The 13,834-nt window shown below is 36.9% G+C and overlaps 2 protein-coding genes across 5 annotated transcripts in view; one reads left to right on the forward strand and one right to left on the reverse strand.

The window, feature by feature from the left end:
* Window positions 1-13,834, reverse strand: part of MED12L (mediator complex subunit 12L) — a 322,475-nt gene that overhangs the window by 50,116 nt on the left and 258,525 nt on the right. For all 4 annotated transcript variants that reach the window (XM_032345309.1, XM_032345302.1, XM_032345301.1 and 1 more), the window contains 7 exons: window positions 11,119-11,346; window positions 9,882-10,023; window positions 8,449-8,569; window positions 8,004-8,105; window positions 7,184-7,297; window positions 3,752-3,951; window positions 784-972 (listed from right to left, as the gene is read on the reverse strand). In XM_032345309.1, coding sequence (XP_032201200.1) covers window positions 784-972; window positions 3,752-3,951; window positions 7,184-7,297; window positions 8,004-8,105; window positions 8,449-8,569; window positions 9,882-10,023; window positions 11,119-11,346 — 1,096 coding nt within the window. The remainder of the gene's footprint in view (window positions 1-783; window positions 973-3,751; window positions 3,952-7,183; window positions 7,298-8,003; window positions 8,106-8,448; window positions 8,570-9,881; window positions 10,024-11,118; window positions 11,347-13,834) is intronic.
* The window catches only part of P2RY12 (purinergic receptor P2Y12), a 42,545-nt gene that overhangs the window by 7,799 nt on the left and 20,912 nt on the right, over window positions 1-13,834 (forward strand). The window lies entirely within an intron of this gene.

The following is a 13,834-nucleotide window of genomic DNA, read 5'->3' on the forward strand; positions in this document are numbered from 1 at the left end:
TAATGCATTAAGGATACTGAAATGTGTCTTAAAATATAATAATTCCTTGCAGTATTCCCTCTCTCAAGAAAAGAACAGAATAACCATACAGAATAAAGGAATCTGTAGGGATCAAAAGGCTCCATTATGTACATTCACTGTAGACACAAATTTAAAAAAATTCTTTTTTTAAATAATGGACATCTGTGGCGCATGGGTGGCTGAGTCAGTTAAGCATCTGCTTTGGGCTCAGGTCATGATCATGGAGTGCCAGGACCAAGCCCCACATTGGGCTCCCTGCTTGGTGGAGAGTTCTGTTTCTCCTTCTCCTTTTGCCCCTCCCCCTGCTCGTGTGCTCTCTCTTGCTCACTCATACTCTCTTATCTCTCTCAAATAAAATCTTTAAAATAAATGAAATGAAATGAAGTGAAATAAAAATAATGCACATTCAGCCAGGCACTAAAAATAAAACAAGGATTTCTTCTCTCCATATCTATTCACCTAAGCAATCCATTCCAAAATAATTTCAATACTTTTTGACTAATATATTTAAGGCTATCCCTCCAGAAAGGTTGTCTCATCTAAATACAGCAGACTTAAAATATCAGTGTTAATACTATGATTGTATAGCTCCTCCAGTATCTATATTTACCTAGCAATGAGGTGCAACAATTTCACAGAAGAGAAAATTAGGAGAATAAAAATCAGATTTGAAGTCAAGAATTAGCATTGAGCAAGAAAAAAAAAAGAAAAAGAGAAAGTGTTACATGACAGAAACACAATCGTTAGACTCTAATCACTCACCTGAAGAATACGCTTAATGTGCTGTCTTTGCAAGTTGTCGCCCTCAGTACATTCTTTAATACCATGAGGATAACAGATAAGCTGCAGTAATTTCTGTGCTTGCATATTTGAAAGCACAGGGTCCAAAATAAGCTCTTTGTCTGTGCATAACCTTTCAGGTTCTTTTAAGCAATGTTCTCCTACCCATTCCTTTAAAAAAAAAAATCGGCTATTAGATTGAGAGGCAGAGGCTTTCTACACGTGAATGTAATATGCACTGAATCATGGTGAACAATGGAATACAAAGCAGACAGAAATCTTCCAATAAAATAAAAATTGCATGAAAAAAATAGGTGGGAAAAATTTTGAAAACAAAATTCCTGGCATTTTGACTTCCTAAAAATACAAAGTGGGACCTTGGTTTTAAAAAGTTTGAAAAAGAAATACGCAAAAAGGAAAGAAAAAAAAAGCTAAAGAAACTGAAGAAAATATTTGCGTATAATGGTAATGATTCTGTATTAGTACATGTCTTCATTTTTACGTAATGCTTACTATACTAAATAGAAAGAACAGAGTAAAACATTTAGAAAGCTGTCATTTTTTTTATATTATACATGATACTATTATAAATATTTGTGCACATCTACTTTCTAAACAATTATTTTCTTAGGAAAACTTCATAAAAGCACAACTGTTGAGTCAAGAAGTATACCAAATTTAAGACTATTGATACATATGGTCAACTGTCCTCCAGAGAGTTTTTAGCAGTTTAAATCCCTTTTGCCTTTCATCATGCAAACTCTTATACTATAGAAGAAACTATCAACAGAGCCGATTTCAAATCCAAATCTGTTTCAGATGTAGCCTGTTTCTTAACTACACTAGTAGCCCAATGCTGAGTTACTATTAAAGTCACCTGTGGAGCTTGCTAAAATACCAGTGCTCAGGGCCCACCAAATACATATCTGATGGTGGGACCCAGATATCAGAAATATTTTTCAGGGATTAAAACTGTTTGACCCTTGGTATTTCTGGTAGGGAAATAATACACAACTGCCTCTCATTATCTATATGACCATTTCATGAACTTCTACCCAAGTTACAACATGCTCTAATAAAAACATGTCCCTGTTAACATAATGTCTCCATCGAAATAGAAAACTGTATGTATGGTATGCCATGTTTTCTTTTTTTATAAGAGAAATTAAAAGGAAAAAAAGGAAGATAATTCAAAAAATAATGAAACTGATCACCAAGGGCAGGAAAAAACATAGGATGAAAGAGACAAGGGACAGAGAACACATCTCTCAGTACACCTGTTTGTGCAGCTAACTTGTAGAAGCATGGTAATCTGAAGCAGTGGAGAGGAAGAAAAAGGGAATCTCAACTGAATGCAAATAAAAACCAACAAAATCAATTCTATTTCAAATGAATAACATCCATACTGAAGGAGAAAGTTCAAAAAGATTTTTTAATACAATACTAGAAGTCTTTAGGGCAAAAAGAATTATAAACAAATCTTCAACTTCTTTCCATATTTTCCCTAGTGGTATAGGTGCAGCAATTCTGAAAACTATTTCAGGTGTAGTACAGAATTAAATAAATGAGTAAATGGCTGATGTTACTGGGAGCCAGGGTTCTTACTGTGGAAGACAATATTAATATGAAATTATTAGGGGAATGCAAAGAAGAACTAAGTGATGTTAATAGAAGTGGATGAATCAGTATAAACTCATGAATATACACACACACTTATGTATATGGATGTATTTTTAACTACCTCTATATGATGAAAAGGCTTAGAGGCAATGAAACCCCATCGGCACAGTAATGAGCACCACAGGGCCCATATCTTGGTTTCTAAATACCATCCTCTACTAACTAGAACCAGAGTTCCTTGGAGGAATGACTAATTCCAGGTTTGGAATAGGGAAAGCACAAGGTGGGCCAGGAATTAAAAATACTTGTGGTTAAAAAAAAAAAGAGAGAGAGAAAGAGAGAGAGAGACATGTCAAAACTTAAAAGCTATAATGAAAAGGTTCACACTGGACAAATCTGGGAAAATCTGAACATGAAAATAAGGATTGTATACTATAATCCACATGGATAACTAAATAAGAATAAGGTGAAAAATATTAATAGTGATAGGCTCTCCTGAGAATGCAATTCAAATTACTAACTATAGAGGAGTTGTGGGGAAGAAACAATCACCATTTTGCAACTCTCATACAAAGACTAGTTTGGACAAGAATCAAAATGAATACTCTATGGGTGGTGACATTTGATGAGGAGCAGGATATCTGCATTGTCTCAAAATGTCTCTCCAAAGGCTGCTTACTGATTACAAGGGGTAAAAATGATAATGATACAGCAGCAAAACCTGAAACCATACACTTTCATCAAAATGATCACCGCCAGGGAGGTGAGAATGGACATGTGACTTCTGGTGTGACTACCCTAGAAGAACATAGTATTACTTCCGTAGCATCCTGGCTAAGATTGCATAGCCTGAAGCTAATCTATAGGAAATCTCAGACAAAACCAACATTATTGGGACAACTGAAAAAACTGAATGTAGCTGCAGGTGAGAAAAAAATTAGAGTACCAAGGCTAAATTTCTTGATTTTTGATAACTGCATTTGGTTATGTTAAAAAGTGAACACTAAGGTATTAAAAAGTAAAAATTCATAATGTATACCATCTACTCTCAAAAGTGTTAGCAAAAAATTAAAAAGTATATGCATCCATATTCACACACAAATAGAATCATAAAGCAATGTGGCAAAATATAAAAAATTGGTGAATCTGCATAAAGGGCATATACACTATAGCTCTTATTATTGCAACTTTTCAACAAATTCCAATTTATTTTCAAATAAAGTTAGCAAGAAGAAAAGGAACCCTGATGTGCAAGTTTCCTACAACAGAGAACATTTCCTCATAACAATTATATAGTCAAAGTTAAAGGTAAATTAAATCTGAAAAATACCTGTTGACAGATAGTCCTCAGTACATATCTGGCATATTCTCTTAAATTGGCAGTTTCTATGGAAATGCTTTTCCCACAGGATTTTGGATTTTGTGAGGCACTCCAGATATCATCAGTATTCCCATCACGTCGTAAACCCCTCATGGTGAAGTCATCATTCTTTAAAGAGCTGACATTGTTATTGCCAATTTTGGCATCTCCTAAATAATAGAACCACAAAAGCAAAATCACAGAAGTTCAAAATATTGCCGTAAGTGAAGTAAAGCCTTGAGAAGTAAATGAAGCAAGACTTCAAGGAGTTAAAATATGTGAATGGCATCATTATGGCATAGCCTGTTGTTCAGCAAGAGAGAATGGATCAAGAGGATAATCGAAAGAACCCAAAGAAGTTTCACTGGACATGGGGGGAAAAAAGCATATCCAAGACTTATTCCTTATTTTGTTTACAGAATTAAGTATGTATTCACTGAACTTGGAAAGGCCATTACGAGTCATACTTAATAATCAGAGAACATTGATTTCACCAATATTTCAAGCACAAATGTATTCAATATTCAAATTCATTTCACTTATAGACAAGGAAAAAATGGGTTACTCACCCTTCTAGATGTCCCTTTTCCATTTCTTCTCTTACAATGACTTATTTTCTATCCATAGGTCAAGAGAAAACTTTTGCCTTAGCCCACCTTACTATCAACTTCTTGACAAGAGAGATTTATTTCCCTGGGAATGGAAAAGGGCAATGCATACTAAGGAAGCCCTAAAACATTAGGGCATTCATTGAATAACCCAAGTCTCTCACTCTCCTCTCTGTAAACATCCAAATTAGAAAACCTCACCAGATCAACCTCTAATATACTGAGTCAAATTAAACTAAGGAAAGGATTTCCCTCACAATCAAGTTCTTGGGAGCAGAATGTCTGAATAGCTGTAAATAAGAAACCCTCTCCAGCTGTGAAAGACAAATCACTATCATATTTTAAAAGTGAGAGAATATAATTTGATAATAAAGACTGCCAAATGACAACAGAGCCTCTAAACTTTTGCCTGTCCACCTACAGGATTATAAGCCTTGAACAAGAAAGTTTCTTGGAACCAGCAAATGAGTTTAAACGAGGCCCCTTACTGCCCACTATGAGTAAAACAAAGCCTAGATCAGTGCAAAAGCCTTTTAAAACCCACAGGTCAACCAAAAAAAGTTTTGACTCTGCTGGAAAACTTGAAAAATCAGAACGGCTTAGTGAACATTTATTCATAAAATTGCAAGAGGAGGGGAGGAATATATAATACTTTTCAGGTCATCAGTATCTTACTCTATATTATCATATACTCCTCACTAAAATACACAAGAGAAAAAAGTAAAAATTTCACTTCACCCATAAGAGTTTATTTAATTCAAAAGAGCTCCTTGGGGGCTGAAAGATATGTACCAAAATTTAGCATACTTTCTCCCCACCTCTGGGGATATAAACAACTATTTCTACACCTTAAGTTAAAACTACTACATAAATTAAAAACCAATTTCTATAGAACAATTTTGTCACCCAAATTCAAAATAGATCCTGGTAGACAGGACTTGAGAAAACATTGGTAAGAACAGGGTGAGGTAGAGAAATCAAAACTTATATAAAAACAAAATCAGAGAAATAAACACCTCCGCCTAAGAAATCCTCATTCAGGTTCTCATTTAGTTTAGATGGTAGGACAACAGAGAAGGTAAAGGAGACTGTGCCAGATCCTTCTGGAACTGCACAAATAATAGAACAAATAGAAAAGAGTGTTCAGCGATTACCTAGTCCAAGGCTCTGCTGACATCCAAATGACCTGATTCTGACATCTCAGACTTGAAGCCTTCTCTATCTACCAAGAACTGAGGTGAATTAAAAAGGCCAAGGAAAGCCAACCAAAGATAAATGAACTGGTTATTACACATGGATATTAAAATACAATTCTATGACGCTTTAAAGAGCCTGGCAAATTTTAATTGGAACTGGACCAATCCTCCAAATGAAGGGTTAAGCGCCTAGATAGCACTCATTTTGTTTTCTGCCAGTCAATGTCTGTATCCCCTTCTGTAGTCACACTTTCAACATTTGTTTGTTGAAAAGCTACTATTTCAAAATCTACTATCTAGTTTATCCGATGGGCATTAGAGATACCACAGTAAAAAAAAAAAAGGCAAGTCCTGGACTTTATGGTCCCTACACTTAATTATTAAGTAGATTGACCAACCATTTTCTTTTCAAACATCATCAGAAAGGAGAAATTTTACTTACGGAAATGAGCATTTAATGTTGGTTATATAATAATACAAGCTCCTAAGCTCAGAACAGAGGCTATGACCATCCACGTGGTTCTACCTTTGTTTTTTACTATAAATTCATTGGCATTTCTATATATAATGAATGTATACATACGTTTTCTCCAACCTTTACCCTTACACTACTGCATAACCTAGAAACCATATGTAAATATGTATGTGTCTATATATAACTCTTTTCTTAAGGTGAACTTTTAGTAATTTTTTTAATGAAAATCTTATTATCCTTCATTGCCAACAAACAATATTCAAACAGGAGTATGAAGTACAATGTTCTTGAAGAGTCCTCTAAAACATTTCCTACCTTCTCAGTAGCTTCTTTTCTAATCAAAGAGAGCTCCTTCAGAATATAAGACAGAACATTTATTCAGTCAAGGCCAAAAAAGGTTTCCCATAGTGGGAATTAGGCAGTCTGGACTCAAGACTTCCTACTCAACAATTTATAGAATAAATTTATAGAATAAAAATGTCTTAAAGGATTATATTGTCAATGAACAGAAAATGCAGTACTACTACTCCAGGAATATATATACTAACAGGAGTATAAAGGATATCTTGGACATGATGGATTAAATTAACTAATATTGATTTATCAATAATATCAACATCATTGCAATTATGACCTAATTCATGAAAAACCTAAGGCAGAAGCTTATATACCTGTTCAGGGTCACAACAGAAGCAAAACACTAAGATTAAAACCCAAGTTTTCTGGTGTTGTGCTGTTATAATATATAATATGAACGTTAAACCTTTGGTTAGATCACTACGTCATCTGTGTCCATCACAAAGTGTGACTTATGCCAACAAATAAAAACAAAACCACCCTGTAGGTCTGAGAATCTATATTGTAACAAAATGAAATATCCTGTAGTAAAAATGCCATTGGGGAAAAAAAAAATACAATATCTAAATTCCCTAGAATTGTAGGTAAGGAGCAGACACCTCAAGTCCAACTGATCTTGGACTTGAAGAAAGCCAACTAATTTTGCCAGGATAAAACCAAACTAAACCATGTTTTACCAGTAATACGAATTAGAGTTGAACCTGAATACAAATGATTTTCCTCTATTTCTGGTTATTAACCAAGTTTAGTGTCAGGATAATCTTACCAAGCATCATAATTGCCTTTAAGACAGCAAACACGGCTCCCACTTCAATGCTGTTGTGGGCAGCAGCTAAGAGGTGTCTATCACAAGATGATCTTATTCCAGGGAAAGGTTTGCCTATGAGAAAAACAGCAGACCTTTAATGGTCTCATCACCATCATTAACAATCTCTTCTAACCATTTACAACTGGCAGAGCCTTTCACTGTTAGACTAGGGGTCCTTAAATGGCATCAGCAAGCTTTAATCAAAGCTTTGTGGATCCACTAAGAAATACTGTCAGTATTCCTTTCTTAACCTTTTCTTTCTAATTATTAAAACAATGTCTTTGCTTCTTAGAGAAATGGATCAAAAAAATAAGAACCTTCATCCACATACGCTGATTCTCACACACACATACACTGTACGGAAATGATCTTTAGAAACACACTTCAGTAACACCCCCAGAATCCTTCCTTATTCCTTTTATCTTAGTAAAGAGTAAATGAATCGTCATTGCCCTAAGCTGCTATGATGTGGTTCATAACCAACATACATAGTAGGTGTGAAAGGATCAAGCTGCCCACCAGCATAGCTTGGACTAAGAGCAAAAATATTTTTATTGTTTATTAAGTCCTGATTTGAGTTTCTCAACACATCCTGATATTGCGTAAATAGAAGGTGCTAACAGCCCACTCAATGGCATTACTGCACTCCTTCCTCACCTGCACAGCAAGCTCACCAAAATCAGGAAGGAAATGACAGAATGGACAGCCTACTTGCTCATTTTAGCATCTCTACCTCCAAAGGAAAATGTCTTCAGGGGTTTTTCAGCTGTCAGCTCACCAGTTGCTTGAGGTAATAAGCAGGCCTGGGGAGCTCGGAAGAGATGAAGCAGGAGTCGGCATGTCATCCTTGCCCCAGGCTCAGCATCTGCATCTCCACAAGCTAAGAGAGATTATAGAAGCATATTTTCTCATGTACTCAAGGACACGTCTTCAGCTTTTCTATTAAGCTAACTTTTCCAGAATAACTTAAATATAAATGCTCCTTACAGTAAGAAGGAAGACAGTAAGCTATGCTTTTTCAGGAAACCAGAGGGCCTCCTTAAAAAACACCTTTACGTAGGGATCCACCTGACTTTGTATTGTACAACACGGCCAGTTCTACGATCTTTACCTCAACACCACACGACCACCCGATGCATGGACCCTTCAAAAGTAGTTCTACCATCCAGAAACCACCCCAAGACAGCCATCAAATAATCAGGGCAACTCTGGATGTGCCATACCTGCTGCTAGGAGAGAGGGAAGTGCCACGTGCTGCACGACGTCCTCCAGGGAGAAACACTGTCGTGCTATCAGAATAGCAATGAAAGTAGCTAATGAATCATGGAATGAAAGGTCACTCACCTTCAAGAAAAACATTGACATGTTTTAATACCTAACACCCCTTCAGGTATTATCAAAGATTAATATCTAAGAGAATGTAGGCAATACCAGTTAGATCTCAAGTCCCAAAATGACCCAATAGAGCGAAATGATAACAGAGTAGGTTTGTTATCCTCTAAGGACTATTTCTACTTTATAAGACAAAGAATGAGGTTTCCATATATCCCAATGCTATCAGGGGATACTGAGTTTTATCTAGAGTACATGTGACTGAATAAAACAAAAACAAAATCAAGAAATTCCTAATAGATATAGCATAAATAAAAAAATTTTAGCAGAATGTCGCATCATTTGTCATTTAAGGGTAAGATCATTAGGAAGCAAGGGAAAAAGAAGTTCCTCTAATTGAAAAATAAGCCCTGTTAATGTTTTAGAGTTCTTTTCAGGGATAACTATGAATGATTCTATAACATAATTAGTTTGGAAAACAAACAAAATTTCCATCTGGCTCCTAAATGTGAAGAGTGAAAGAGAGAGGAGGAGAAAGAGAGACTGTGAAAAAAGGAAGAGAAGGAAAATTAATGCATTCAGAACAAAACCTCTACTTATACAGACCTTAAGACTTTGGAAAAGAACAATAACAAAAACAAATTTAATAGGAGCCTTCATATTAACCTGTACCAATAACTATGGTTAGTGATTTACAAAAATCAGCTCATTTAATAGCACACCACCATGGGGCTCATAACTATTATTAATCCCAATTCTGCAGATGAAGGAGAAAAGCAGATTTAACGTTTAACAGAAAACAACCAAGAGGTTAAGGAATTATGTTAAAGATAAAAATTGGGATCTCTTCTGTCTGGAAAAGCAGGTAACACATACCTATCTATCTATCTTTCAGTAACTAACAGAATGGAGTAGAATTATCTACCTAGTCCTGAGATACCAGAACTAGAAAGTAAACCTCAAACTGTAAAGTGGGAAGGTGGTTTGTAAAATACATAAATGTCTTCTACACAGAAGACACACCCAGGTATAACATGATAACTTCAAGAAGTGATAGGAAAAACAGAGGCTCATGACAGATTAAAAAAAAAAAAAATTACACATCATAGATACAACCAGACATGCAAAGGAAATCAGTGATATATACTGGTTATCTCTTCATCAACTTCCAGACACAATCACTAAGAAAGACTGAACACACTAGTGAATCTGGGCCTAGACAAAAATAATTTATGTTTTAGGTAAGGGTTAAATCAATTAAAAAGAATTACTAACTAAATATTTAATTGCACAGATGAGTTTTTAAATGAAAAAGAAAACTTACATCTACAGTGCAAAGTACATCATTAAACCCCCACACATGATTTGAAGAACAACAAAGAGCCTTCAGAACTCCCAGCCATTCTGAACTAAGAACAGTGCAGCAAGCAGTCAGCTCGGAGGAGAAATTGGCAATGTCATTAATCCTGGGAAGAGGAAACAGAACACGTAGAAAGTAAGAAAGAAACAGGCACAAGTGATATACTTAATGAACACATATGTTTCACTACCATCAAAGTCATTCATTTCTTTTTTTTTTAAGATTTTATTTATTTATTTGACAGACAGAGATCACAAGTAGGCAGAGAGGCAGGCAGAGAGAGAGAGAGAGAGAGAGAGAGGGAAGCAGGCTTCCTGCGGAGCAGAGAGCCTGATGTGGGGCTCGATCCCAGGACCCTGAGATCATGACCCGAGCCGAAGGCAGCAGCCCAAACCACTGAGCAACCCAGGCGCCCCTAAAGTCATTCATTTCTAAGATGCAAAGATTTATTAAATACCCACTTGTTAAATAACCTGGTAGAACCTGGAACCCAAAATAAAAGCAAGTGGCTTCAAACGTTTTCTAATATTTAATGTTGTTGCCTAAATCAGTACAGATGCCAATTAACTTATTTTTGTTCTTAGAACAAATCAGACTTACAGATTTACATTTTTAGGGCCATCAAAAAAATTAAAGACCTGACACAGTGTTTTAAATAGGTAGGTAGGCCAAAATACAGTGTTTTAAAATAGATTTATTTTTAGGAGACTTCCTTCCTCCCTCCCTTTCTTCCTTCCTTTCAAGAGAAAGCAGGAGCAGGGGGAGGGTCAGAAAGAGGGGAAGAGAAAGATTCTCAAGCAGGCTCCACACTGAGCAGGGACCTGACGTGGGGGTCAATCCCACTACCCTGAGATGACTCTAGGGGAAATCAAGAGTCAGAGGCCAAACCCAATGAGCCACCCAGGTGCCCCTGATAGAGGTCTTTTTCATTTGCATTTTTATTATACGCTTTTTTTAAGTGGATAGTTAACTTATAATTTATATCCAAAGCATCTCATGCCAGAGCATTCAGCCAGAATAGCTTGTCAGTCTAAGGAAATCAGAGTATAACGCAGAGATAGATTCAGGAATAAGTGGGGGAAACAAAAAGCAAACAACATCCAAATGTCACCCCAGGCAATTACTAACAAAGTTAGTTTAAAAGTAACACCAAGGCAATGACTATGTTGTTAGATGTGAATTCCAGGGTAACCCAGCTCACCTTCCTGCATCCTGATGGCCCATACATACATTCATGAGCGTATTACAGACGAAGCTGTAGCGATTGGCCGCATTGTCACTAAGGATCTTGCCCAGCATTGAGTAATTGATGCTACGAGCTGAAGGATTCTCAATAAAATCCATCATGAAGTCCGGATCCCATCGCAAGTTAGAATTCGCAGGCATCACATTATTATATATGGTTTGTTTAACTTTTGAACAGGCACTACTGGGGTTACAAGGAGAAAAGTGTTAAAAAAATTTTAAAAAACCACACAAACAAACAAAAAAAAACCCACAAAACCCTAGAATAACTAGAAAGCTATTCAAGGATAGATTGAATGGCAACTATAACATATTCCTAGAGCAGGATCAAATCAGGAGGTCTTCATTCCAATTCCTAGCAGTCTAGGAAATACTGGTCTAACAGACAGGACTAAAGCCACCCACTAAATGACAGTAATTATAGTCTTCTCAGCTCTCTTTCTGGGCAGACAACTTATATAAAAAGTGTCAGCTGTCCCTAAAGGATTCAAGCTTACAATCTGGAGCATGATCTGTTCAAAAGGATGAACATTTATTTCACTCTCCAGGACTTTTAAACAACTCCCGTTTTTCCCTGCCTTAACCCTTACCATCCTTTCTACTCAACTTTTCATTCATTCTCACTTAGTAATAGACTTAATTTTTCACTTTCCCACTAAAAATGAAACAAAAACTTGGTTTTTTGCAGGTTCCTTCCACCTCTCCATATGCTGAGTGTCATTTTAGTGAAATGGACTTCAGCAAATAGTATAGCATTACCTCTTTTATGACTTCATTCTACCAATCTATTCATACCTATCTTAGAAACCTGAAGAATTCTGCTTTATGCTCTCGATTTTTATAAGATTCAGCCCCCACTTTTCTTTCAGTCTAGAGACTTCTCTGGAGTTCACTCTCGGCTACCTCTAGTCTGCATTGCATAATTTTTCTAATATCTGTGGCTCGTGGTGAAGTCTCCTTACTCGTCATTTATAGGCTTCCTGTTTCATTTACTACACTCTTTCCAGATGAGCATCCATGCTTTAATAAAACATTAGCTGCTTTCCAGGTCACTCGAAAATTCTTACCACTCTCTGTTACAGACATATATGGAACTAAGAAAATAACAGAGAGACATTTTCTTTCTGAAATTGCATGTTCCTGAAAAACCTGATTACCAGAGTAATAAAAGCAATACAGGCTTTGAGGCCAAAATGACTTGTGTGTAACCTAGGCTTCATCATTTATTAGCTTATGATGAGGAATAATCAGTTGTTGATAGGAACAGTCATTTCCACTTCCTGGGAGTATGAAGAGATTAAAGAACCCAGCACAGTGCTTGGTACACAGCACAGCACACTCAGGGCAAGACATATGCCCCCCCAACAGTCTACTCACACAGATTTAGAGATGCTCCTTCTGATTTAATCATTAAAACTACCTTATTAGCATCCTAATCGAAATCTCTCTGAGTCACTAGCTTTGGTTTGACCATTATTCTTAATCCTGATTGACAAAAATGCCTGACTTCAACGTTTCCTGAGAGCTGTGCTGGTCTTCCAGGTGTTTAATCAGGAAAATGTGAACCAGGGCCTCTCCCTGTGAAGTGACACCACACTGACCCTCAGCTCATTGTTGGTCTCCTAAACCTCCACATACCCAAGGTGCAATACTTGAATTCATTTCCTGAACACACTTGCACTACCCGGAGGGAGCACTAGGGGTCAAACAGGCTATTGGGGCTTCCTCGGGAAGTTCACTACTTGGTTTCAAGAACCAAATCCTGTATGAGAAAGCTCTCTGAAAACCAGAAACTGAAAATGAAAGCAGTCTGTAAAGTAAGAGTATACGGTATTTTTCTTATTACATCATTTCTGCAGAAAGATGTTTCCTAAGACCCACACAAATGTTCTACAAGGAATTGTTTGAAAACCTAGCTCATTTCAGGATGACATACTCTTCCATTTTTTCCCCTATCAATACCATAAAAAATGTCATAGGGGGGTGGAGTTTTCATTCAGCATGTTTTTTGCAGTGCCTATTAGGAGCCAAACACTCTTCAAGGTACCAGGATACGGCAGGGAAGAAAATCAAAGTTACTCTTTTCACAAAGCTTACTTCTAGGAGGAAGCCAGACCATAAATACATATATAATTCACCCAGTGGTAGCAAGTGCTAAGGTTCAGAGGATGACAGAGGGTAGGGGGAAGAGGCTACTATTTAAAACAAAATGGGCAGGGAGGCAGAGCCGTGAATGCACTTTGGGGAAGAACATGTAAGAGAGGAGATGGATCACATAAATGGGAGCAGCAAGTGCCAAAGCCCCAAGACAGGAGTGTGCTTAGAGTAGGTGTGAAGACCAGGAAAGAGGTCTGCGTGGTTAGCATAGAGTACACAGTGGGGAAGAGGGAGAAGAGTAGGCTGGATTCTGCAGATCCTGAAGGCTAGGTTAGGACTTTGAATTCTATTCTGTGTAGATAAGAAGCTGCTAGAAAACTTCGAGTTAATCTTGTTTTAAAAGGATGACTTCGATAGGTATGCTGACAGTATGCTAAAGAGAGTCAGGGTGCGAGCTGAGAAACGAGTTAGAGTTAGGACTCTGCAGTAGCCCAACCAAGAGATGGTGGGGGTAAAAAAGCAAAGATGAGCAGTCACATTCTACACAAACCTGTAACACAAATCTCACAGAATTT

Source organism: Mustela erminea, chromosome 1 (genome assembly GCF_009829155.1).
Source record: "Mustela erminea isolate mMusErm1 chromosome 1, mMusErm1.Pri, whole genome shotgun sequence".
Taxonomy (NCBI): Eukaryota; Metazoa; Chordata; class Mammalia; order Carnivora; family Mustelidae; genus Mustela; species Mustela erminea.